This window comes from Dunckerocampus dactyliophorus, chromosome 17, assembly GCF_027744805.1.
Source record: "Dunckerocampus dactyliophorus isolate RoL2022-P2 chromosome 17, RoL_Ddac_1.1, whole genome shotgun sequence".
In the NCBI taxonomy this organism is placed as follows: Eukaryota; Metazoa; Chordata; class Actinopteri; order Syngnathiformes; family Syngnathidae; genus Dunckerocampus; species Dunckerocampus dactyliophorus.
Window position 1 is genome coordinate 18,492,132 of NC_072835.1, and position 26,934 is coordinate 18,519,065.

The 26,934-nt window shown below is 38.9% G+C and overlaps 3 protein-coding genes across 8 annotated transcripts in view; 1 reads left to right on the forward strand and 2 right to left on the reverse strand.

Moving 5' to 3' along the window:
• The window catches only part of dhx29 (DEAH (Asp-Glu-Ala-His) box polypeptide 29), a 12,861-nt gene extending 11,804 nt beyond the window's left edge, over nucleotides 1–1,057 (forward strand). The window contains exons 26-28 of the mRNA XM_054756336.1: nucleotides 50–181; nucleotides 265–361; nucleotides 440–1,057. Coding sequence (XP_054612311.1) covers nucleotides 50–181; nucleotides 265–361; nucleotides 440–495 — 285 coding nt within the window. The 3' untranslated portion in view covers nucleotides 496–1,057. The remainder of the gene's footprint in view (nucleotides 1–49; nucleotides 182–264; nucleotides 362–439) is intronic.
• pstpip2 (proline-serine-threonine phosphatase interacting protein 2) lies at nucleotides 819–14,954 on the reverse strand. 6 transcript variants are annotated; one of them, XM_054756344.1, is made up of 14 exons: nucleotides 13,203–13,675; nucleotides 12,588–12,688; nucleotides 10,511–10,585; nucleotides 9,391–9,425; nucleotides 9,193–9,299; nucleotides 9,074–9,136; nucleotides 6,284–6,376; nucleotides 6,135–6,180; nucleotides 4,300–4,379; nucleotides 4,123–4,221; nucleotides 3,953–4,049; nucleotides 1,390–1,462; nucleotides 1,228–1,265; nucleotides 819–1,154 (listed from the first exon to the last, which is right to left on the reverse strand). In XM_054756344.1, exons 1-14 carry the CDS (start codon nucleotides 13,233–13,235, stop codon nucleotides 1,102–1,104), a joined length of 993 nt encoding a protein of 330 aa, XP_054612319.1. In that variant the 5' UTR covers nucleotides 13,236–13,675; the 3' UTR covers nucleotides 819–1,101. The 6 variants fall into 6 exon arrangements, with proteins under 6 accessions (XP_054612319.1, XP_054612318.1, XP_054612316.1 ...); XM_054756343.1 differs by having other exon boundaries at nucleotides 819–1,157; nucleotides 13,203–13,672; XM_054756341.1 differs by lacking the exon at nucleotides 13,203–13,675 and adding an exon at nucleotides 14,494–14,954 and having other exon boundaries at nucleotides 819–1,265; nucleotides 10,534–10,585.
• Nucleotides 14,955–18,660: 3,706 nt separating this feature from the next.
• On the reverse strand, nucleotides 18,661–25,439 carry LOC129170326 (Golgi phosphoprotein 3-like). Its single transcript, XM_054757754.1, has 5 exons — nucleotides 25,002–25,439; nucleotides 24,500–24,631; nucleotides 23,207–23,321; nucleotides 22,953–23,113; nucleotides 18,661–20,403 (listed from the first exon to the last, which is right to left on the reverse strand). Exons 1-5 carry the CDS (start codon nucleotides 25,209–25,211, stop codon nucleotides 20,140–20,142), a joined length of 882 nt encoding a protein of 293 aa, XP_054613729.1. The 5' UTR covers nucleotides 25,212–25,439; the 3' UTR covers nucleotides 18,661–20,139.
• Nucleotides 25,440–26,934: the final 1,495 nt, after the last annotated feature.

Consider the following 26,934-nt stretch of genomic DNA (forward strand, 5'->3'; position numbering starts at 1 on the left):
CCTTATCTCATGAATAATTACATACTGTACAAATAATGTTCATCTTCAGGTGAAGTACACAAAGATCTACCTACGAGACACCACTCTGATATCTCCCTTCCCAATGCTGCTGTTCGGAGGAGACATCGACATTCAGCACAGAGAGCGCCTCATTACGCTGGATGGATGGATGCACTTCCAGGTAATAGCCACCCGAGGGTACTGTGACAATTTGTTGACATGTCAGGCAATTTGCGATAATGTACAACTCCATTTGGTCTCAAGGCTCCTGTGCGGATCGGCGTGATCTTCAAACACCTCAGGAAGCTGCTGGACTCCTTGCTGGAGAAGAAGCTTGAAAACCCCCGCATGAGTTTAGAAGGTACACCCAATCATGACAAAAAATGCCTCTTCTCGTTCCCATGCATGATTGAAGTCACTTTCTCTTTGCCCCATCAAGGCGAGAGGACCATCCAACTGATTCTGGACTTGATCCGATCGGAGCATTCTTCGTAACATCCAGACATCTGCAGACAAATTAAAGGATGTGGGCTCTCAAATGATGGACTATTGGTCTGAAGAACTTTCAATCATGTTGAAGAGGAGTGGTCACAAGGTTTGGGCACATATTAGAGGGTGTTATTGGTCCACTCCTCATGACAGATACTCTTCAAATTCTGAGGGTTTTGAGGCTGTTGCTTGGCAACTCAAAAGTTTAAAGCTCCTCCGGAGAGGAGGATATTAATGCACTTGAGCTGCTCCTTTGTTGCTTGTTGAGGATTGGCATATAGAATCTACAACCTGTATCATGGGACGAAGAGAGGAAATGTCAAACATGGTTGGAATAAAGCATTTTTTATTTACAGGAAAATATTCCTTGAAATACACTATATGTACAAAAGTTTTGGGACACCATTCAATTAAAATGGCAGGAACAATGGAGTTGTTCCCCCCTGTGGAATGTGTCTGTGGGAATCCATTTTCCAGATGTCACTGGTGTTGCACCTGAAGATCACCTCCACTGCCCTAGTTCATCCCAAAGGCAGTCTTCTTCCTTCCACGCCAAACTACTCCCAAGTATGCCTCTATGGAGTGTTTCCCAGTACAGTGCAGTACATCCCCTCAAAAGTGGACAACACTGTAGCCCGCATCTTGCATGTCTGAGTCGACTGTATCTGCTGCAACAAGGCATCCATTTATCTAATAGGAGCATAAGTAAAGCTAAAGTACAAAAAAAACCCAACATACCCCTTCTGTTGTCGGGTTGACGGGGTGATGGGCATGCCCTGCAAATATTCATGCAAGAAAGCATCCAACAAATGAAACCCGCTTACTATCAAACAAGCAGCTCGCTGGTGGAAGTAATCAATATTGATACACCGGTAGTTGGCGGTCTGCCCCCTCACTTACCTGAGGAGAGGTGGAGGTAGCTGAGGTGGAGGAACCCTCTGACCACTATAGAAGTTCTCATATAGGACTGGAGCTATCATACAGGAAGACAATTTAATGTTTATTATTAGTAATAATCTATTACTGTTGTATTCCAGTTTAAAATTATATATACAAATATGTAGAAATAATATAATCTAAATATCAATTTCATGTACTCAATATTTATATATTTGATTTTCATGTTTATTTTATTATTTAACTACCATAACAATTATATATTTTAATGATTTGTAATGTTTGTATTATATATTTTATTTCATTTTAAATATATATAATATATATATATATAATATATATATATATATACACACACACACACAAAGTAATCGATGACAGCAACATTCAAAAAATACACAATTATACGTATATTACATACACTGACAATCATTTGACTAAATGGCACATTCAGTTAAACTGCAACTGATTTCATTTTAAATATACTATGTAATGTAGGGGACACCGGGACTAGCACACTTTTTACACTCATATATTTTTTACAATCAACACATCATGTAAAGACAAAATGTGTACCAGGTGAAAGACCAAAGTCTTGGGTATATTTTTGTATTCATGTCATTTTGATGTCTCATGTCAGTGCAGAGTTATAAGCAATCAAATACAGGGAGTGAACATGTGACATGACATGACAGATTAGTGCTGGGGCCTGCAAAAGATGGGTCAGTTTTGGAGCCTGGAACAGCAGGGTTGCTGCTTGGGGGTTGGTAGAACTGGGTCCTGATAGGGGCGATCTGAGACATAAGATGGTGCAAATTCTGTCTCCAAGAACACATCTCTGTTGTAAGGTTGAATCCCTGTCACCCGAAAGCCGGCCTGAATATTCAGTGAGGTTGAAGCCAGAGGATAAACCATTGCACAATTCCAAGGATGCCATAGATACCGAGTGTTTCACCTGGACTGTTCCTCATACATGAATCAGAGACAGAGTTTCCATACTTTTTTTAGTGGCTCAAAGACACTTCTGTCCAAAGGCTGCAGCCTGCGTGAGCAGTGGGGAGGAAAGGACAACATAATGCCTTTTTCTTTGGTAAAATTCAGCCCATTAATAGAAACATGTGAGGAGTGGTTATCCAGAAGGAGTAAACAGGGATTCTCCTTTGAGCACTTGGCATGTTCCACAAAATGCTTGAGGAAATGAACAAAGTGTGGTTCTTTCATCCACTCTGTGGGATTTGCTCCTACGTTGCTGTCGGGTGGCCCATTGTTGGTGAAGTGATCACGAAAGTGAACCCGAGGAAATATAAAGTAAATAGTAAAGTATACTGTTTCCTGTGGCTGAGAATGCACAAGCAAGCGTCACCAGGGTACCTCTTTCACCATATGTCAGCGAACCCACCTGCTTGAACCGACGCCTGGCGACCAATCGGTCTGGTTTCTGAACCACTGTCATCCATGTTCCAGATATCTCCTGGTCCCAGGGAATCTCTGGTTAACGCTTTGTCCAGATTGTCAAAAAAAGACTTAACATTCTCCTTGTTAAAGGCACTAGCTCCGGCGAGGCTAGTAGCCTCTGGTTTTCTGAGAGAGAGCGATGGGTGCCGCTTCAGGGAGCCTGTAAACCAGTCAAAGCTGGCTTTTTACTTGACAGACCAAGCTTGTGGAAACTGCAGATCCTGTGCCACTGCAAATTTGTATGCCAGCGTTCTCACCTCAGTCGGAGACAAACCAAAATAGATGTCAGCTTATCTCATAATATACTTCTCAAGCTGCAGTTCCACAACTGCAACTTGTACAACTGTCTTACTCTGTATTGCAGCTGGGGTAAAGGTTTTGCAGTACCAAGCCAGGGTACGGTAGTTGATGTTAAAATCTTTTGCTGTACCCCTGATTGATTTCTTTGCTGGGGTCACTTGCCTGACTGCCCTCAGCATCACATCAGGTGCTGCACTGCCATATTCTGTTTTTCTTTTGTAATTCCTGACCATCCTGTGGTTCTTCTCACTTTCTCCTCTCCTTTAACCACTCTGTTCTGTAAAAATAGAGTCAAAATTTGCTGCTAAGCAGACTTAATTCAAATATTCTTTGAAATTGAAATTGGTTATTGTGGGGTTAGTTGTCACATGTGGCTACTAACCCCACAATTTTTTACTTTGCAGTATGCAAAATGGTTCATTCATGCTCATCTCACCTCACAATGTGCTACTCCCTTCCCAGACAGGACATGACACATGACCATGTAAAGGAAGAAAACTACTATTCCACTTTTTAGTTGCACCCTCAGATGGACAAGATAATTGCAATGTGACAACTAGCCCCAGTCTCCCCTACACTCAATGGCCATAACATTAGGTACACTTGCACAATGTTAATATGCGGATAAAACCTGCCTTTACAATGATAATGGCAATAGTCTCACTTTTTCGAATACTATCAGGCAGGTATCATTAAACAATAAGTTTATTATTCAGCTGTTTCTTATATTTTGCTCACCTTCTTCACCTTGACAAGAGGCGCAACATATCCTATCTGTATCATACACACCGGATGAGACACGTGATCCTACCTGGCGGTTTTTCCCCGGTGCGCCGTAGCTTGACAAAGTGTTCCATGTCTTCTTGGATGTCGCACTTTTCCAGCGACTTCCTGACTTCCTCGTTCAGCTACAGCACACAAAAGCGCACGTAAACAACAAAAGCTACTTCAGCCATTAAACTTTTTTTAAATGCCTCTGACCTCGTCTGCGCTCACACACTGCTGAGACAGTAAGTTCAGGTGAGTCCATATTGTGTTTCTTACAAAACCAATGCGGTCAGCGGCCTGCTTCTCAAACACCTGTTGAGGAAACACACCTTCTTTTAAATGTGCAGGTTTGGTTGAGGAACAGATGTCACATTGCCACTGACACCTCACCTCGCAGGCCTGGATGTGCTCCTTCAGCCAATCATCTCTGATCTTGGCCAGCAAGGTCACATTCTGACGGTAAATCCTGTCTTATAAATATAATTATACATCTATAGAATTTATATTTATAAAATAGGATTATAGATAATGCAATTATTTCAAGTACAATTTAAAAATTACACTGCCAGTGGTGTGAAAAAGTGTTTGCCTCCTTCCTGATTTCTCTTTTTTTTGGGCATGTTTGTCACACTTAATGTTTCAGATCAAACAAATTTAAATATTAAATACAAAATGCTATTTTTAAATAAAACTTTTTATTATTATGGGAGAAAAAATCCAAACCTGCATGGCACTGTGTGAAAAAGTGATTGGGACACCCTCAGCAGCAACAACTGCAATCAAGCGTTTGTGATAACTTGCAATGAGTCTCTTACAGCGCTGGGGAGGAATTTTGGCCTCATCTTTGGTCATGCCACATAATCGCAATAAGATTCAGGTCAGGACTTTGACTCGGCCACTTCAAAGTCTTCATTTTGTTTTTCTTCAGCCAATCAGAGGTGGACTTGCTGGTGTGTTTTGGATCATTGTCCTGCTGCAGAACCCAAGTTGGTTTCAGCTTGAGGTCACCAACAGATGGCGGGACATTCTCCTTCAGGATTTTTTGGTGGACAGCAGAATTCATGGTTCCATTTATCAGAGCAAGTCTTCCAGGTCCTGAAGCATCAAAACAGCCCCAGACCATCACACTACCACCACCATATTTTACTGCTGCTATGATGTTTATTCTGAAATGCGGCGTTACTTTTACACTAGATGTAATAGGACACACACCTTCCAAAAAGTTCAACTTTTGTCATGTCAGACCAGAGAGTATTTTCCCAAAGGTCTTGGGGATCATCAATATGTTTTCTGGCAAAATTGAGACGAGCCTTAATGTTCTTTTTGCTCAGCAGTGATTGTCATCTTGGAACTCTGAAACTCTTTCTTATGGTGGAGTCATGAACACTGACCTTAACTGAGGCACGTGAGGTCTTTTGTGACCTCTTGGATGAGTCGTCGCTGCGCTCTTGGTGTTGGGAGGCTTCACCACTGTTCCATGTTTTTGCCATTTGTGGATAATGGCTCTCACTGTGGTTCGCTGAGTCCCAAAGCTTTAGAAAAGGCTTTAGAACCTTTTCCAGACCTTTTTCCAGATAGATCTCAATTTAAAAACTGCATTTTGTGTTCAGTTGTGTTGTCATTGACTAATATTTATGTTTGTTTGATTATCTGAAACATTTAAGTGTGACAAACATGCAAAAAAAATAAGAAATCAGGAAGGGGGCAAACACCTTTTCACACCACTGTACTGTATAGTGTGTAAACACACACACACACACGCACACACACATACACACACACTTAATCTGGATTTGGATAAATGTGTGGATCTTATTTATACATTTTATTTATATTTATCAAAAATAAATAATTAAATTGATGTCAGTCTGGGTAAACATGGATTTTCTTAACATTTTTATTTTCTCTTTCCCTATTTGTCCATGCATTTATTAATAAATATCACAATAAAATATGAATGTATTTGCATTTGCTTTGCTTTGTTCGTGTATTTACCAAAATAAATAAATGTACCGGTAAGTACATCTGGATAAACATGTGGACCAAGGATAAATACTATTTCATTTTTTTGCTAACCACCTTATCTTTACAACTCTACTTGCAAATGAACTGAGCATTGTTATCTTCGTAAAGGTGGAGTGTTTGCTCTTGGATCTCATTGGGTGGTGCTCGTGGGTGTACCTAATGAAGTGTCCAGTGAGCATGTCATTGAAGGTAATGTGTACCTGCTTCTTCTGCATTCACTTTGGCCTGCTGTGCTTTAGCGCAGAGCTGCAAGATGACAAAAGGGGAACACGAGTACAATATCCATGATAGCATTTGAACTATATGGCAACTGTTGCCACGTCATTACAAACGGTGACGTAGGCGTTACCTTGTCCATGTGCTTTGTGCTGCTGCTGCCTCTGTTCACATTCTGTTCCGCTTCTTCTTTATCTTTGCACTTCTGCTCATACGACCTCTTTGACTGCAGGACACATGGATATGCAACTGTAGTGCAGTGTTGTTTGACAGTATGCTTCATGTACACACCATGTCAGACCAATAGGAGATCTAAAATATAGAAACGCTTGTAGTCAACATTTTCATGTGAACGCACCATGATGTTCCTCTTTTAGTGTGAGATGATCTGACCATGTGGACAAGACAGCTTCCCTCAATGACTTCCCCTACAAAACCCATGACATATGTGTATTTTCACGAAAGCACCCGGCTCACTCACACAGAAGGTTAGCCCTTTGCCATTTTCAGCCACTTATTCCTGTTAAGGTTTGCAGTTGAGCTGGAGCCTACGCCAGCTGACTTTTGGGTGAGAGGCGGGGTACACCATCGACTGATGACCAGTCAATCCCAAAACACTTCCAGCCAAACAAACGTCCAATCATTTTCAGTCAACCAGGTGTTTTCATCAACATGAGATAAGTTGGTTAATAATGAGATTGTTTTTAATCAGTATTGGCTTAGTTACAGCATTTATAGTTAGCGTAGTCCACACGGGAACACTCCCGTTTTGTTTTTGTTTGTTTTTTTTTAAATTGCATCCACACTGTGTCAGAGCAGTAAATAGGAGAGATTTTGAATTGAATTTTGACGACTTTGGACCCGAATTGACAATATCATCAAAGACTTGCAACTTGAATTAGACTGGAATGTTCTAAGTAAAATGTGTTAACTATTCAATGAATGTTATAGTTATGTCATTCCCAGCGAGACATCATAGTTTCCCTTTCAATCTGCCTCATTGAATGCATCTACTAACGTCCAATCAGGTTTCAGAGCAAAAATATTGTATTTCTGTGCACTGACTAAATCCCGAATGCTATGTCAAGACTCTTTTTCTGTGACTAAGTTTTGTCACACTGGTCTTATTTTATTTCAAAAATAAAACAATTCAAAATGCATTCATTGTATTTGTCAAATTGAATAGATTGTTACTTTGTTAAAATGGCATTTTATTTGGGAGACATTGAGCAGTGCTTATGACCTGTAAGGACTCAAAAGTTGAAAACCTATGACTTCAAACCTGACTTGACCTTTCTTGTTTTGTCTAGACTTGGACTTGCACGTCTTTACTTGAGACGTGACTTGAAATTAAAGACTTGAGACTTGCAAAACACTGACTTTCTCCCACCTTTGGTAAATAGTCACATCCACACAGCAACGGATTACTGGGTGAAAACAATGTAATACATACGTCACACCTACATGTGGCGCTGTAAACAGACACGCAGGCAAAGCCAAGTGACACACACCAAAGCAATAGAAGATGAAAGAGCGCATGCGCACAAGGTCCGTCGTCTTCCGCGAGTTACGACGAAGCGGAATTTACTTCTGTGAGTCACTTTGGAGTGTAAGACAAAAAATATCAAAAGAATCTCAACTGGGACTCTAAATATTTCAGATATTATGTTGGCTTTTTAACCGCAGTCGGCAACCGCTCACTTCTGGTCACGTGACAGCAACTGAGTGGTGACATTGTCATTTTCAAAAGGTAGTCATTTTGCTTGCAATGACAAGACAGCGTTATAAAATTTTCCCATCTTGGCAGCCATTAAAAAAAAAAAACCCAGAATGACGTTTCCGTGTGGATCAGAGGTGTCCAAACTGTGGCCCAGGGGCCATTGGCGGCCCACAGCTGTTTTTTATAGGCCCGTGACGCATTCTAAAAATATAATTTAGCAAGAAGCCTAAAAAATAAATTAATAAATATAAAATCAGCAGTAATCCTGCAAGAATAAAGAAATTTATAAATAAACTTCTTATTTCACGAGTTGTTTTAAGTAATATGAAGAAAAATAAAGTCATTTTAGTAGAATAAAGATGGAATATTAAAGAAAAATTACGTTTTGTTTTTAGAAAGACGTAATATGAGAAACAAACAAAGAATTAAGCTGTAATTTTTGGAAAATGTGCTTACATTATTAAGTTATAACAGAAAGCTGAAATATTTGTAAAAATATATATATAAAATATATTTTTAAAAGCAACAGCATACATTTTACAGGAATAATGTCAAAATATTAAGAGGAAAAAAAGTCATTCTAACAAGGTAAAAGGTCACAATTTTACGAAAAAAATAAATTTTAGTAGCATACAGTTGAAATATTAAAGAAAATACTTTTTTTTTTAAAGACATCATATGACAAACAAAACAAAGAATAATGTCAGAAAAAGTTATAATATTACGAGAATTAAGTCAAAATGTTACGGGAATAAAGTCAAAGTTACAAGAAGAACTTTTACGAAAGAACCGTTGTAATTTTACAAGTCTAAAGTCAAAATATTGAGATAAAAAAGTTGCAATTTTAATAAACCCTTAATATCCTGTGGAAAAAATAACACTTCGCTTATAGAACAAAATTGAAATGCACTTTTTCCTTAAAATATACAATATATATATATATACTGTATATATATATATATATATATACAAAACTTCTAAGCAAGTCTACATGTGTTGCTTTATAAAATATCAATGTGCCCCTTGCATCCTTTCATTTTTCAGTATGTGGCCCTCGCTGGAAAAAGTTTGAACACCCCTGGTGTGGATAAAGGGCTGAAACGATAAAATACTTCACCTCTTAGTTGTTAGTTGCTATCATGAACATTAGTGTTCATTCATCCACTCATTGGTGACAACACCTTCAAGCCTTGGTGGACTAACCTCCATTGTTCTCTTCAGCTGGGAGCTCTTGTGCTTATGCAGAACCTCCATGTGTTGTTCCACCTGAAATGACAGGTTGGATGACATGATGGCAACGTCACCATTAACAGAACGCCAACCTTCTTCTTCGTGTCTTTTTGCTTCTCTCTGAAGTCCTCCAGTTTCTTGGCCTCCTCCCTCATGCTTTGTGCCAGTTGTAAGTGTGACAGACTCACATGTTCAGTCTCTGGGGGACACAGTAACACAACCGCTAACACAATCGATGTCATTCATATAAGTGTGGGGGGGGGGGGGGGGGGGGGGGGGGGGGTACTTACGTAATTTGAATATGTCCAGAGATCGTTTTAATGTGCTGGAAAATAAAAGCAGAGAATGTTGCGCAGTTTTTATGCATATACAGCAGAAAGCCTTCTCTGCTGGCCTAAACACTATCAGAAGCACTACATTTCCAACTTCAATTCTAGTATTTGTCCCATGAACTGCTTTCAGTGCAGGTATGGAATCAAATCAAGTTTCAGCTTCTATGTGTTGCCATGTCAATGTAACATGCCCGGCCGGGGCCTTCAGAGTTAGGAGTGCTGGCCCAATGTTACTTAAGCTATGGGGCTGTTTCTTTAATCAATCAGATTCGCCTCACAAGGCCAGCTAGCAGGCATACAGTAACGTCAGCATTTTTCCATCTGCTGATTGGTTCCCCAACACTCAAGAGTTACGCAGTGCGCTTGAGCACCTAGTCACATGAACAGCGCAGCCCTGTTCCGACACAAAGAAAGGGGACAGACACAGTGTTGTTCATTGTTCTGTGTGCGTTATATGAAAAAAATAAGTGAGTTTGTATATATTTGATGTATAAGCCTTTTCTGCTGGAAGTCTTCCTGACCAGTGCTTACGAGTGCACGGTGAGTGTGATGTATTTTATTTGTTTTTTTACGTTTTTGTCATGTTGTTAGACAAATATTGATTCTCAACTGCTCCACATGATGTTGCAGTGTACATGTTTGAATTTGATGTATTTCGGGATAAAGGGTTAACTGGGTTTCTTGCGTAATACTGGTATTCATCCCCAATTCTGTCAAGTCTTGCATTGTTATGTTTGGTTTTTGTATATTATTGATGATTTGTGTAATTGTGACATGATAGTTGTGGTGTTAAGAGTTGAACTGAGTGGCCACTGAAGGCTCAGGTACCAAAAATTAGTACAAATATTCTAATGCTGCTTAGCAATATGTTCATTGGTGTGGTTGAATAACTGCACTGCATCATATTGGAAGCTGTTTCTAATATTGTGGTGGTGACATTTTATGACCATGCACAAAAAGGGGCACACGCTTCCTTCCTCATCATCCATACACAAACTTGATCATGTGATTATGCAGCATGAGGGTGTGCACATGGACTAGTTGTTCAAACACACACAAAAGCATAAAAGGTGCTTACTTCATCTCATTGTGTCCACACACCTTCTTGGATAAACCCAGGAGCTCTTTGGCATATTTTTCCTCAATGGACGCCCTGACAGTAACACACAGCCAGAGAGACAAAGGGGGACATAGTCATAGTTACTGAATACAGTCAAACCTCAAGTTTCATACGCCCCAGTTTTCGCAAGATTTGATTTTCGTTGCAAACTTTGCCTCAACTTTCGTACAATATTGCACGCACTAAATATGTTCTCTCGTTTGTAATTATGTTCTACAATGTTCGTTTTTTGAAAGCAAACGGTAAATTCGTAAAAAAAATTACATTTACAGTATGTGGCAGGAGAAATGTTCACTGAAGTGTTTCCGGAAGTGACATCGGCGAAGGCGCAGCGCTCATCTTAGGCAGAGTAAACAAACATGAAAGGATGGACGAGCTAGTAGATGTTCACAGTGATTACAGCAAAGATTTGAGCAAAGTGTCAGTAGTTTTCGATGAGGAAGAAACATCTAGAGATGAAATAGAGAACTTGCAGGACATGAAATCAAGCCGTATTTATTCTATTCGAACGCCCGACGATGGGACTATAAGTCTGATGCGGAGGCGTCCGATGACAAAGACATGCAGATGAAGACTGGTCGGCTTCAAACACAAAACGATAAGTGCAAATTACACTGGAGTTGTTTTCCTTCAATTATTGTTTTAGATCGGCTTCTTGATTACCGAAAATGGGTCTTTGAAGGCTTTTTTTATTGGGTAGTTCGTCACCGCCCCGCCCCCACTGTCAACATATGGCTGTGAAAGTGTGTTCTATAACATGTATAATGCTTTGATGCATAGCATCAGCAATAGCATCCAAAATGCGTTTATACCGTACTTTCAAGCCAAATGCTTCTTGTAAAAGGCATTTCTTCATAGAAGTCTTCAGTGAAATGAACACAAGGCGGTGGTCCATTTGTCCCTTGTCCGTGTATTTGCTTCGTTCATTTTAAAACTTCGTCTTTTGGGAAAGAAAACAAACTTGCAGTACCACTCGGACACCGTGAACACCCAGCGGCAACACAGCACAACTACTATTTTGATGAAAAATATACCAAACGAAGTTGACGAGCTGCCTCTTGAAGGGTTTGTTTACTCGACGTTAGCCGAGAGCTTCTCCTTTGCCGACGTCACTTGGGAAACACCCCTTTTCTACGGCGTTCAGGCAAAAATGGCGCCCGCCACGTGCAAAAATGTACTTTTTACGAATTTAACATTTGCTTTCAAACAACGAAAAACGTAGAACATATGGTAGGTGCATATAGTTTGCATTGGAAAATGGTTTAAAATATTCATAAATATAATAAAAATATATTTAAATAATTATCAGAAGAAAGCGCAGGTTTAATCTGTTTTCATCATCATTAGTTCATTGATTAGTTAGTAGTTTATGTTTACATCAACATTGGTTAGCAGTAAGCTAATGTTTTCATTGGTGTATGTTCATTTAGTAATGAGGTTATGTTTTTATTGATGAAGGTTCAGTTAGTTATTTTCATCAGCATTCGTTAGGTGGTTAGTTAGTAGTTCATGTTTTCATCAACATTGGTTTTTAATAAAATGATGTGTTCATTGGTGGAAGCTTTGTTTGTTACTTAGTTGGTACAGAGGTCATGTTTTCATTCGCCAACAGTTTGTTGGTTAGTAAATTATTTCCAGCAGCATTAGCTTGTGAGTAAGTAAGCGTTGTTTACATCAACATTCATTTGTAAAAAGGTTATGTTTTCGTTGGCATAGGATAGTTAGTAGTCTGTACTATTAGCTGTGGACTTGGACTTTGTGGATTCTGTGTCATCTTTCTATTTCTTTCTGTTATGCAAGTTGGCGGATATCTTTAATAACTGGCAGGACAATTAATTCATTATGTGTCAGCACACCATAGGCTTTGTTTTTGTGGATTATTTATAGTCTTATAGTCTTTCGCTTGATGTCTGTTATGCAAGGCTGTGGTTATCATGAATAACTGTCAGGAGGCGTCATTGCAGTAATTATATGACTCATCTACATTCCATGAACAACTGTGCCCGGTCCAGGCCTTGGGTACGGAGCTTGTTACCTGGCCCTGATGAACTCCTCCACCTCTTTGCACGTCCGCCTGCCGTCATTCAGGTACTGGATGATGACGTCATAACCACCCGTGCAGGTCAAGTCGGAGCTCTGTCAGTGAAAGGCATCGAGAGTTCATATATACAATAGATGAGATGGTTTATTGTGCAATCACACAAAGACGTCCATCTATGCAAACACACATGAAACACTAAACGGAGGTTTTGACCTTCAGCTCCATAATTTAGGCATAGAGGAGGCCTGTAATCATCCAAACAAAGTGGATATCACATCCAGTGGGTTTTTACCAGCACTGCATGCAACAGATTTAAATAGAAAATAAACCTAATCAAATAATTTAATATATATAGTATTTTTACACAGCCCCATCCGAGATATTAAATAAAAGTTTTGTTATATGTAATTCCAACATCCCTAAATTGCACTTTTAAAATCGAGTAATGTTAAACGAATTTAGCATCCTGTTCTGTATGTACTTTACGTAGCTTTTTTCCATTCACATGGCATCCATATTAGCCATTTTTCACTGTTTAGCGCTTATAATGTGCCTTTAAAGTAAAACACATGTTAGAGTTAGGAGTTAGCAATGTAGTTTGACACTCACCCAGAAGAAGTCCTTAAAATGAAGCATTTTCATTCTGAAAAGACAACAATTGGCAGGCGAATGTTGTGTGTGTGTGAGCGTCTGCACTTTGCGATGGACGCCCACGTGACGTCATCAGTTACAGGAAGTATATGATACGATGCTTCTATCCCATCCGCCACATTACTACATTTCTGAGGTTCACGTGTTTGTTACTTGTGTTTTTGTCATCTCCATATTTTGTAGTTATTTTATTTTGTTTCATTATTACAACAGTAACATTACACGACATGTATAATATATACATAAGACGTATGTAACTACATGGTGCAATAAGCATATAGACAGATAATGGATGCCACGTAGTGGTTAATGTGAGTAAATGCAGGCCCTTGAAATGGAAAAATATTATATATTATATAATATTATTCTTAACTATATTTATATAACTATTTTTTTCATTTAATTTTTTCCTGATAAAAAAATTAATTACGTTTGTACATTTAATTTTAATTAATATTAAATTTCTACATTTTAATACAATTAGTATTACATGTCTACATTTAAATGAAAAAATATATACATTTCCACATTTCAATGAATATTGCATTGCCACATTATAATAAAACAGAAGAAAATAAAATGTTCGCATTTAGATTAAATCAATATTAACTTTCTGCATTTAAATTGAATTCAAAATAAAATACACTTTGAAATGGATGGATTTTATTTTTACCATTAATTTATGTTTGGAGAAAAAAATAGCTGAACTAATTTACACTACAATTTTTTTTTGTCATATGCCTTAGTTTCACATTCAAATGAAAATTTGTATTCTTATTTTTCAGTATAAAAATATTAAATCCAATTAAATTATTTCCACATTTAAATTAAATGAATGTTCAATTTCTGTATTACAATAAAATGTATATTACACTTCCACACAAAAATAAAATAAATTGATTTTTTTACATTTACATTAAATTACATTTAAATTAAATTAAAAAAAAATTAAGTTCCATTTTTGTGTGACAACTGATTTGGAAAAAAAAAAAAAAATACATTAGCTCACACACATAACATCCCCCGAAATTGCTAAGTTGATAAAAAAAAAAGAAAAGAACTGTAATAAACAAGGAGCTGGAAGAAATGACGGAGCACTGTAAACGTTTCTCAGCAGTCGGCCTTCCTGTTTTGTTGAGGTTGAAAAACATGTCACGCGCTTACCGGTATTTAAAAACACAAAGTGCAATTTGTATGACAGACACAGGAGTCACAATTTTCTGAACCGTTTCACTTTCAGATTACTCACTGTGAAGTACTTGGCTGCATCACACTTCCTCGTTTACTCTCAAACATGCGCAAGCCCGAACTCGCCTTCTTGTGCTCAGACCCAACAGGTCGACATATTTTGTTACCAGTATCCTCTGCGTTTAATGGTCTCCCTTCAAACTTCTTGTGTCAAAGCAAGACAACAGCTGATTTTGACCGATACGGCATGGAAGAGGTAGCTAAGGTCGAAGGTCAAAACAACCTGTGAGCCTGACAGTGTGTAAACAAGCAAGGTGTTCTTACATCTTATCACTGGCAACAACAGTCAAATGTCAACTGTCCACTGAAAAACATTTACAGGGGGTGTTCGTAGTAGTAGGTGTTGCATTGTTATACAACAACTATTCTTTTTATGATTGCTCACAGTCATAGTGGCAGCAATATATACACATATTTTGTTTTGTTATTTAGAAACACAACAGGGTAACATTCAGTAGCTATATGTAAATATTAGTATTTGTCGTGCGGTATGTAAGGAATAAAATAATATACAGTACATACAAAATATAATTTTTATACGTTTTTTTTTTTGTTTTTTTTATTTATAGAACGTAGGATGACATATAAACCTATTTAATCCGGCCCCTTAAAATAACCTATGTTATTTTTAGTAGTACTAATTTCATTATTAACAAAAAATAGTATACATAAATTTATATTTTGTTTCACTTATTTAAACCACAATAATACTGTACATCCACTCCCTTGTTGTGCATTGTTTTGTATACATGTAAAAAAATATATTAAAAAATTACACGACAAAAGTGAAGCCTTTGACTAACCTATTTAATCACCAATATTAAAACATTTGATTCCTCGTCTGATTACAAAATTAATATGTCTTTGCATAAGACTTACTCAATACCATGTGACTTTCGGAAAACAAACCTCAGTTGTAAAATGAAGCCTGTGACATCAAACTAACGCGCCACTAGTCAACAAACAAGTCTCCTGCGTGGAAGATGGGCGGGGCTTGGCACAGGTCGGGCGGGGATTCCACTCCCGCGTCATCGGGACTATTAAAGATGGCGGGCTAGGAATAGCTCTTTACACTCATGACCCCTGATCGCTTGCTGCTGTTTCTTCGTTCGAAGTACACAAGGGAGATTCAAGATCCACTTTGTTGTCTTATGTGGCGGAGACACGTTGAAAATATGACTAAACAAGGTGAGTGCTCACGGTTACCTTAAAAAAGAAATGACAAGTGTGTCGTCGGTATGTATGTCGGTATAAGAAAAGTGAAAACAAGGAAGTGTGCGTATAATTATTATATACTGACTTAAACTTAACAATATATTTTTAAAAAAATCTTACATTTATTAAGCCCTCTTTGGGTTGTCATTTGTCATCTTTTTAACAATCTCTACTTTTTCAATTTTGTCTTCCATCGATATAGTGCGTCATAGAATATTGGATGTAAACACGATTTGTTATATAATAAGTGTAGTGTAAATACAGAATCAAGCTTTCTTTTTAAAGTAAAAAAAAACCCTTACTTTACTGAGCATACTTTCATCTTCATTTTCATATATTTACTATTTGTGTTTTATATATTTGTATTTAATAAACATTAAATACATTATAACTTATATAACAGCTTTCGCTTAACATGATTTTAAGATTTTTCATATTTATATTTTTATACTAATATTTAAGTTTTTTTTTTTAGCTTAAATTTGTTTACTTTTTAAAATGTTTTTAGCAGGCCCATAAATACTCTATTTAAGTTCATTTACATATGTTATAATAATACTGTATATTTCATAGGCAGAAATATGAAAAAACTTTTGTAATATATTAAAATTGTATTTGTAATAAAATACATGTAAATAAATTATACAAAAAACTTTTGACTACACTTATTCTGATTTTATACTATGAAGTAGTTTGTACGTCCTGTTCTCTGAAAAGTGCTGTAAACATCCATTTTACTTGAATGACTGAAGTGGTTCTTTGGTAATGTCTTCCAGCTTTGACATCCAATCCTCCTCTCCCGACCTCTGACCTCACCGACATGGTGGGTCTGGAGCTGCGTCACCTAGGAGACCAGCTCTACTGGACATACTGCCTGCTGCGGGTACTGATGAGGGATGACAAGAGACTTGTCAAGTCCAACGGCACCTGATGGCGTAGTGCATTCTCGGCCTGTGCATAGAGGAAAGCCGCTAAAGGGGGGAAAATACCTGGAAGATGCGGTTTTTGAAAGGGGATGTGAAGATAATTAAACACCCTGATGGAGAAAGCAGATGTGGTCACCAGGCAAGATGTGTGCCGGTTGAGCCAAGGAGACACCAGATTGGAGGTTTCATGTCAAAGATGGTGACTGTCTTAACGAGTGGACAGCAGTGAGGACATTTATTTTCTGAATGCATATAATTACATCATGTGGTGCTTTTAAACGCATCCTAATAAAAATGTGACTTTACAAAGACAATAACGCTCATTTTTTTGGTTTTATTATTGTGACTGATGGCGAGTTTTAGGGGTGTCCAAACCTTCCACTGAGGACCACATACTGAAAAATGAAAGGATGCAAGGGCCACTTACAGTATATATTTCAAGCTTTGTGATATACTGTAGGTGAAAAAGCATATTAGTATGAACGTAAGTCCCCCATTTTTGATGGGGTGTTTTTTTGTGTAATTTTCCAAATATTTAAACTTTGTTCTTAAATTATCTTTGTATATTTTTTTTTGTAATTATGACTTTATTGCTATAATATTTTGACTTGATTCCCATATTGTTACACTTTTTCTCCCAACCAAAATTTTTTACATTTCATATGACTTTGAAATGTATGGTCTCATCAACTGCAGCTACTAAAATGACATTTTTCCTCATATTACAAGAACTATTTTCTTGTTAGAATACAACTTTTGTCTCTTAATATTTTGACGTAATTATCGTAAAATTGCAAATTCCCATTTCTGCTGTCATTTTAGGTTTTCCAACAATTTAAACTTTCTTCTTGTAATTATTACTTTCTTCCCATAATATTTCAACTTCACTCTCCTAACATTGTAACTTTTTAGACAACCTAATTTTCCAAAAATTACAACTTTTTGTTTTTCATATTACGACTTTTTTTTTCCCTTCAATATTTCAGTTGTATGACTTATTTTTACTCATAATATTACATTAGATTATGATTTTCTCGTAATATTTTGACAATATTCTTGTATAATTACTGATTTTTCTTTTTTTTGCTGTGGTTGTTTTTTTAAAATTATGTTTAGGATGTGCTGCGGGAAAAATTATCGAGTTCATTTTCATTTGTTGTGATTATTTATTTATCGCTCCAGCCCTAGTGCCCACGAGGTTTTTTTTTCCAGAACGAGACCTCTTGTCACGTTTTGATCTCGCGAGACCTTATGACACAAAATCTTGTTATACCGCTAGTAATTGTACAATAACCAAGACAATATTAAGAGAGTAAAGTCATAACAGAAAAAATAGGATCAAGTTGAAAAATTTAAATGTGCTTCGTAAGTGTGTGAGGTACACTGAAGAAAGACCGGGGAGGGTCTAGTAATTACAACAGTTCTGCCAGTCGTTGGTAGTCCCAAAACATAACGCCAAGGAAAAGTGGGGATCGAAACTGGTACTTTTGCCATATTTTGCATTTTTAACTATATTTGAGAGCCAAAAGTTATACTGCTGTATGATGAAACCTTTCATTTAAGCCTCTAGGCATAGCAACTACTCTAAATTACGCCGCTGCATGATATTCACTCGGCTTGACCCGCTATTGAGGCTTCTCCAGTGCCAAAAGCATGTACTACAACCATTGTAACATATCAAGGATACACAGCTGACAAATGACAACAAACATGCTTACATTAGCGTACCCTGAGCTCTGGATTGTGAAGTATGATACTCCATAGTCTCCACTTTGCTGCAGTGTTCCACATTCTTGCTGACCCCCCTCTTCTCTTGGATAAAAGGAGTCTGCTTGCTGAGAAATAACCACAGGAGACCATCAATCTCCTCCAGTGCTGTTTAGTAGCTTGTCCCGTTCCACCTGACTTGACTGTGTTTTCTTCCATTATTACAGGAGAAAATCCAAAAGCAGTCCAGTGGTGCACGTTGTGGTCACCTGCACTACAACCATGCAGTTTGGGTTAAAAAACAGCACAGCAACATGAGCTAAATTCAGGCACTTAAAGGATCCTTACTTTATTTTCGTGTGGTAATACAAAAGCATACAGATAGAGGACAGGAGAGAAGATCCCTTTTGTAGAATTCCATTAGATCGTACACGTAAAACGAGTTAATAATTACATAAGACGCCGTCTCATCTGGAGCTAAATCCACTGCATGCAAACAGCCCTTCTTTCACCTTTGGGTGTGGCTCTGCAGGAAAGGAAGGGTATTAATACCATGAAACAGATGCTCAGTCATGTACAGACGACCTGACCTCCATTATCCACACCTCAAAAACCTTTCAGATCTACAGTGGAAAAAAAAAAATAAAAAATGAGGTCCCTTTTGTTGATAAGGGCGGAGCCACCTGGCACGAACAGGGGCCAATTAATAGCGATGACTTGATTATGTTACGACATACAGGAAAAAAAAAAAGAATGGAGGCAAAGACTTAAAGAACCAGTCCACCTGAATAAAAACAAAATACTCGCGGAGCTAAAGACATTTCAGCAGAGTGGCTAAACGACTAAAATGTCACAGTGGGGACACTGCGTTGTTATTCACAGCACAACGTGGCCTCTGCTGCTTCTCCTGCAACCTCGCACCAAGACATCAGAAAGGAAATAACAGAAAGAAAAATATCTGCATGATCGGCAATAAAGTCAGAGAGTGTATGGTGTGTGCGTCATTTGAATGCACCGACCCTCGCTTTGTGCAGAATGTTAAGAGGAATGATGCAAAGATCGATAGCTATAGATAAAATATTTGTTTTCGATCGTCCTCATCGCACCCAACTACCTATAGAGCTATCGACTGTGCAAAATAGTTGATAAATGGCAAAACTACTTGTTATCTTACAGAGAATTGGAAGTCCAGTTCTGAAAGCGTAAAGCGGCCCCGCTTGCATAAGCAGAAAACCAATGACAACTAGCTAGGAATTAAATCCTACACAGGGGCCAATTAGGGCCAAACGAGCCAGAATCGCTCGTTTAAAAAGACGCAGGAAGTGGTCCTCTCTTTCCTCCTCAGTGTCGTGAGGGAGAAAGGAGAATCCAAAGTGGACAGGGACATGAAAAACATCAATGGCGTCGTGGGAAATAAGGTCTTCAGCCTCGTGACCGGCTGTCTTTTAAAGTTTTGCACATGACAGGAGATGACACTTCCTTCCTCCTTGTGAAGTCTTCATATAATCACCACGGCAACCACCCAAGCTGCTTTCTCCCTCCGCGTCTTCGATGAGTAGTGTCCATGATCATGTAGAGAAGGTTCCCAACCACCACCTTAACCCAGGTGAAGCCCACCACCACCAATAGGGATTGCACTGGGATAAGAATGTGGGCCCCCCTGACTCAACTAGATTGTCTTATTTTAAGTGAAGTCCTTCAAGCCGATTAAATAATGCACAGGTCCTTCAGGTTCTGACCGCTCGCTTTAAAAAAAAAAAAAAGAAGAAGAAGAAAAAAAAAAAGAAGGTTCTTCCATCTCATTTAGTGAAGGCGGCCACCACGGCCCACATGAGTTCATTGGTGTTGGGCTTGGCGCTCTCCTTCTCCGGCTCCAGATCCAGCAGGGTGTGCAACCGCTTCATGCCAAGGTCGTACTCTTCGTCCTGCAGCGGAGCAAAAGCGTTCTCCAGGACGTCTGAAGAGTGGGCCAGGAAGATCAGGGACAGCACTCGCTTGTCCATGCGGTGGGGATCGTTGACCCACTTCTCCAGAACGGAGTCCTGGACCTTCTTCACGAGACGCTGCGGGCCAAAAAAAAAAAAAAAAAGTGTTTGTTTATTTTTATGCATCGCATGTTGGAAAAAACTGTGACACTAAACAAATAACAGTTGGGCAATCCTGTTCATTCAGAACCAGCTGGATCTTCACTATTCTGCTTTTGTTTTTGGCCATTAAAAGACAGCTTTTTTAAAAAAAAATAAAAAATTTTTTATGTGTAATGAATATGAAATGGCCCCTTCATCCTTCAGCTAAATCAGGGGTGTCCAAAGTGTGGCCCACTTGCGCGGCTGGTTTTCTTCTTTTTTTTTTGCCCTTGGCACACTCTAAAATACGATTAAAGCAAACAGTAAAAACTGCAAAAATGGGAAAAAAAAGCAGTAATTTTTAGGGGTGTCACAAGACACTCAGTTCACGAGATGAGACAATACACAAAATTGGGTCTATGAGATTTTAACATGACTTTTTTTAAAAAGTACAATGAAAAAATATAAGTATATACACAGTGTTCCCTCGTTTATCGCGGGGGATAGGTTCCCGAAATAACCCGCAATAAGTGAAAAACACAACGTAGCCAAATTTATTCGTTTAAATGATTATATATGTTTTAAGGCTGTAAAAACCCTCACCATACACTTTTCTCAGACATGCATGAACATCTTCTCACATTTCTTTCTTGTTGTCCGTTTGAATTTTAATGATCCATCTACTAGGTTGGACACAGGAAATTATGAAGTGACTCACATGCATTCACTCCTCTGACCATGCCTTGTCCTGGTGCCGTTCGGCTGTAGCGTTTTTGTATCCTTGTTAAAACATATTGCTGCTGCTTGTGTATTTTCCTCCTCCTCGTCCTACTCCTTGCACTGAAGATTAATTTATTCTGAAGGGGGTTAGCTGCTGTTTCTTCTTCTTTGATTGTTTATTGGCGGTTAGCAAGCAGCTCACAGCAGTTCCCACAACAGGGAATGGCACGAGGGAGATTGACTGTCAATGGTCTCCAGCCAATCGAGACTCAGAACACAATGGGTGGGTTCTCCCTTAGCCAATAAGAACTGTTGTGGCTCTATATTTAGTCGGCTATTGCCTACAGTGGGTTCCTAATATGCTTGTGCACGCACATAAACACATACTGAGATGAGGTGGAGCTGCACCCTTGTTCAAGATGAGTAAACAACACCCTCTACTGGTAGCGTTAGTAAATACAATAACAGACACATACAACAGAGTCATAGAAGTATGTATGCATCGTTCTTTTGTAATATTCCACACTACAAAATAAATCAGAAGTACGTAAGATTCACGTTGATATCAAATCAATAACAGCTTTGCATATAACACAAAGCTGAGATGCAGGCTGTTTTTTCCTATAATATATCGACGTGGCTTGGTTTAAGAAAATGTAAAAGTGGCCCCCACATCCTGTGTTTTTTTTTTTTATTTAGTATGTGGCCCCCAGGGGGAAAAAAGTCTGTCCTAAATTATTAATTCTACCCTTCCTGATTTTGTGATGCCTAACAAGGGCACCACTGATTGCAAAGAATGATGATGATTATGACCACAGAGCCAGAATTGGAACTTATTGTGATGTTGGAAAGCAGGATGCACATTTTTGTCCAGGCTGCTAAGTATACCAAGGTTTCCGCTAGGATTTTTCAAAGCTGTGGTGTTGGGCTGCATGGGAAGCCGACTGCCGGCGCTGTGTCGTTCCGCTGCATCAGGATTTTTTTTTAAATATTCAAATGTACTGTCCGTAGAAATGTCAACATTAGGGACGTTTTCACAGGCTTGAGCAACAACTGCACGATCCATTGCATGAAGTGGAAACCCTGCTAAACATATATGAATCTCTCTACGTCCATCAGTAAACTGCACAATTTTTAGAATACACTGCGTTACCGGTGCTGGTACTGCAAGTGGTGTTTACATGCAGGGATGAAGACCGCTTTCATAAAAACTGGAACACATTCCTGTACATAACAATGGACAAGCAGCAGTGCCCAGCTATACGAACGGAGAGAAAATCACGCGGAGCGATTGAGAGGTCTAACTTTTTTGTGTGCAAAGGTTTTGTGATGCAAATGCTAAAGCAAATGTTTTGAGAAGCAAAATCCCAGCAACTTGCCGGAAATCTTCCTTTCCTCCACAACAAAAACCGACCAGAACTCGGCTCATGGGACAAAGTGGGGGAAGAGTCACTGTTGATGCACTACACTGTTGACGGGGATGTCCTACAACTCCATGTAAAAAAAAAAAAAAAAAAATCCAAACTATTCCTTTTAAAAAGGCACAGCCACGTCACAGATGCCCGGGGAAAAGAAGTGCTGCAAGGTTGGGCAAGTTAGCAAACAACAAAGCAGGAGTTATGCTTATTTTAAGATAATGGTGCTCAATGAAGCAGAGTACTCAAACAACTCTTTGCTAATAAAATGTATCTACAAGCTGTCACTCACAAAAAACATGATTGTCTTAAAAATGTGTGTTGAAAAAGAGCGAGTGTTCTCCATTTAGGTCAATATGGTACATACACTCTTGTGTACACATTAAAGGGAATGATCAGCTGTGTACTTACCTGTTTGATGGTGCTGTTGGTGAGAGGATGCGTGGTCATGTCAAAAAGCAGGAAGTTCTGTTTCTCTGTGGTGAGGACTCCTTTCTCTACCAGGTTTTTGGCCAGACGTTCCCTGACGTTCCTCAGCTGGTAGTGCAGCTTCAAGGGATTCCAGGTCTCTCCTGAAGAACAAGAGGTTACCATGCATTTAAAAAGAATATTTGAAACAAAAAACATACTTGCAAGGTGCAAATAAAGCCATCGAAGCAACCCACCGCTCAGCAGCTCTACCCAGCTCTGGACAGTCTCTGGAGGCTGAGTGTCCTTAATGTGCTTCAAGGCCTCATCCAGCAGCACGTCTCCTGTAGGCGCGTCAGACTTGCAGATCACCTTGGGCAACAAAAGCAAACATGGTCAGCTCGTCACGGCTGTGTTCACATCCTGAGTGAAAAGGAACAAGCTCCACTATGTGTGCTATGTGCCTCAGAGGGAAAAAAGGCCTGTAAATACTTTCTAGCAGGAATACTGATCATAGATAAACCATCTCATGGTTTAAAATGGCCGGCCTTCAAATAAACACTACAAAGAAACAGTATGTCATCTTCTGATATCCTAACAGCAACATAGACAATACCAAACAAATGTTTAGGATGAGCAAATATTAGACATCTTTGGACCGGTACCGTATAAATAGCAGCGCTCCACCTCCCACTATATTAGGGGAGTATTGGCAATGCTTTCCATGATAAAAAAATCTGTAACTGTTGAGTATCTGCAATAAAGTCCAAAAAGGAATTTTAAAGTCCAATGATTCCCAACCAGGGGTACGTATGTGAGCAAACTGCAGGGTACGTGGAAGATAAATAAATATTGTCAGTCTTTTCATATTAAGCCAGATGATAAAACTCTTTTCCACAGGGAGACAATAATCTGTAGCACCAAAATCAGTTGTGTTACATAATACTTTTGGAGAATTATCAACACATAAGACAAAAAAGGCTGGGAAACACTGATCTAGTCTGGTCATAAGGTTTTTACACTAATTTACGACATTTAACAGCAATACCACTTAATTAAAAGCCACTATTAATGTTATTGTGTGCACTTTAAACAGAATAGCGAGGAAACACTTCTCTTAATTAAGGCTGCAGCTATGATTCCGCTCTCTCAATGTTTTTGTTGACTTTTCCGCACCACTTTCCGCAAGCTACCCTTTTGTTTGACAGTTATAGCACCAACTGCTGCTTTGGCATGCACACGACAGCCAGCAAATGTGTCCGGCAAGGGCTTTTGACAGCTTAGTTAAGCATAAACTACACTTTATTAATGCCGCAGATACGATTCCTCTATGTGTCAACGTTATGCCTTTTCCATAAATTACTTTCTTCAGGCTTCTGATTGGTTAAGACACCTTATCGTTTGGTGGTTATAGCACCACCTACTGCTGTGGACAGCATGCACATGACATGACAGCCTGCAAGCTGGTCATGTGAGGGCTTTTTCAACAACATAGATCTAAAGCAAAGGTGACTATATCACTCCGGCCTCTTGTTTTTAATTCTTCTCACCTTGCGAGAGAGCAGACTTTTTCTCCTCATCCCACAGGCCTCCAGCTGCAGCCTCCCCCGGAGAGCCAACTCGATCAACATGCACCCTCGGAGGCCAGAGGAAATACAGTCGTTCCAGAAAGATGTGTAGCCCTAAGTGGAAGAAGGAGAAAAGGGAGGTGGGGAGAAACATCCGCTAAAAAGGTGCGCTTGTTCGCTAGCTGACGTGTTGGCAGGTCAGCCCACTGAGAGTTAGCCAACTCTAGTGGACAAAAAAAAAAGTCACGTCACTAGTGGCAAGTTGACAAGGAAAGTGTCAAGTAACGGAGTTAGCAGATTCAGTTAACCAGTAAACGTAAGTGTCACAAACAATCAGAGAATGTAAGGGTTTATTGGCATCATTGTTTTTTGATGCGGTTGTTGATAACTAACTGCGGTTGAGATCATGCTAATGTTAGCTTTAGCCAGCTAGCAAGGGAGGTAGCTAACCCGGATAAAGGATTTTAAAAAGCAGTAAAATCACCTCTCGGTCCTTGAGGCCCAAGAGCAACACCTCCTCCATTAGTGTCAATCTAGTCTCTTTCGAATCCCCCTTGTCGTCCTCTTCCTCATCGCCGCGACGTGCGTCCTCCTCCTCCCCGTCGGGCTCCCTCTCCTTATCGGCGGCGGCGCTACGGGTGGCCTCGGTCCTCCGTTGGACGAGGCCCGAGGTTCTCTGCGTCAGAGAAGCCATATCTGGCGCTGTGATACGGTACAATCCGGAGAAAAGTGGCTTCCTCGAGTGGCCAAAAAGACGCCCAGCATGTAAGCTGAATGTTAAAGATGTTGAATTTGTATGTGAGGAACGGCTGGCAGAAGGAATAAAAGACTGTCGTTTAAGCGTTTAAGCCGTCGGACTCACAAGCTTCTTCGACTCAGCCCACTTCCTGATCCAACATGGTGGAAAGGGGGAGTGACGTTGTTGAATGCTGGCGTGAAAGTCACCTGAACGCATCTTTGTTACGTTCCAAGTTATCCGAATTAAAATAACAACCGAGAGCGAGTAACCACATAAACTATAACTATAACCATAAGCATAAACCTGGCGACACACTCTTTTTTGTAAAAAAAAACATACTTAGGATATAATTATACACACATCCATATAGGCTATTCGTATTTTTAATTTCAAGCCGTTGGAACACAGCGAATAATATTAAGGCTTAAGTCTTCAAAACTACAAATATATCATAAAATAAATAATAATATTGGTCCATTCAACTATATTACTGAAATGTATTTTCTGTGTGAGTTCAGTCTTTTAACATTTTCATAAGCAAAAATCGCTAAATTTGTACAATTTTGACCAAGTGAGGGTGCCGCGTACGTGTCTGCTTTGGATAATGGTGCCTGCCAGTTTGTGTTTAAATACAAATTGTCAGCATGTCAATAATAGAATGTTGCAGAAATATTTATTATACACCATGACTTTCTACAGCCCGTGTAATGTCTAAAATTTCTGTGCTACGTCATTATTCTTTGGACAATAAAATACATAGAAATGTCATATGCAGTACCGCTGCATCCTGAAGGGGTCAGGCGTGCATGAGCTGGAAGATGTTGGTCACTGCCTTTCTTCTAAAGAGGAAAAGCCAGAGGGTTGTTTGTTTTGACGGCAGCACTAGCTAGCAGAAAGTCATATGCATTGAATTTTTTTTAATGCTTTGCTGAATGAATGAATGAATTTGACTGCCAAGATGGAGGATTATATTCCGGAGCTCACCAGGAGGTGATCCAACTTTTACAGCAAAGTCTCTTTTCCTGGATAAGGAAAGGCCGCATGTACTTCATATACGTACAGATAAAAAGTAAGAACACAAGTTTTCCAGTTAAGAAAAAAGTAAATAAGTGGGACTAATAAGTATTTGAAAACAATTTGAAGACTTTTTTTTTTTTAAACAAAAGTGAATTATTTTTCATGTTACCTTCTTAATGGACAGTCTGTATTAAAATACATTTTAAAAAAATTCCAAATAAGTCAGTGATTCTTCCTTTGCTTCTTCCTATTTCTTTTCAGACATGTCGAATTATGCAAGTCTAAACATGTGATTGTTAGAGTGGAATTATATTCATTTACAGAGGTGGAAAAATAGGTAATTATTCCAAAAAAATAAGAAGAGGGGGTAATACACTGTGCTTATACACTCCTGACCAAAATATTAAGACCAGTTGAAAAATTGCAAGAGTTTACATTTTGCACTGTTGGATCTTAAGGAGGTTCTAAGTCGAGCTTCAAAATGCAAAAAGAAGAAATGGAGTGAGACAAGAACCTTTTTTGAGGAAGCAATTTATTGCAAACAAGCATTCAAGTGAAATAGGCTGTTCATCAGCTGATCAAAAGTTGAAGACCACAGCCTTTAAAAGGCAAAAACTTGGAGTCAACGTCATTTTCTGTCAGGTATTCACCCTGTTGTGAT

What these genes read in the sequence shown, in the direction of transcription:
- LOC129170326 (XM_054757754.1), bottom strand. Translation starts at nt 25,211, where the DNA reads ATGGCTTCTCTGACGCAGAGAACCTCGGGCCTCGTCCAACGGAGGACC. An exon ending in AAAGTCTGCTCTCTCGCAAG is followed by an intron (nt 23,322 to 24,499) that starts GTGAGAAGAATT and finishes TTGTTGCCCAAG; the next exon opens with GTGATCTGCAAGTCTGACGC. An exon ending in CTGGGTAGAGCTGCTGAGCG is followed by an intron (nt 23,114 to 23,206) that starts GTGGGTTGCTTC and finishes CTTGTTCTTCAG; the next exon opens with GAGAGACCTGGAATCCCTTG.
- pstpip2 (XM_054756340.1), bottom strand. Translation starts at nt 13,235, where the DNA reads ATGAAAATGCTTCATTTTAAGGACTTCTTCTGG. An exon ending in ATTTTAAGGACTTCTTCTGG is followed by an intron (nt 12,689 to 13,202) that starts GTGAGTGTCAAA and finishes TTTCACTGACAG; the next exon opens with AGCTCCGACTTGACCTGCAC. An exon ending in AGTGTGTGAGCGCAGACGAG is followed by an intron (nt 4,050 to 4,122) that starts GTCAGAGGCATT and finishes TGTGTGCTGTAG; the next exon opens with CTGAACGAGGAAGTCAGGAA.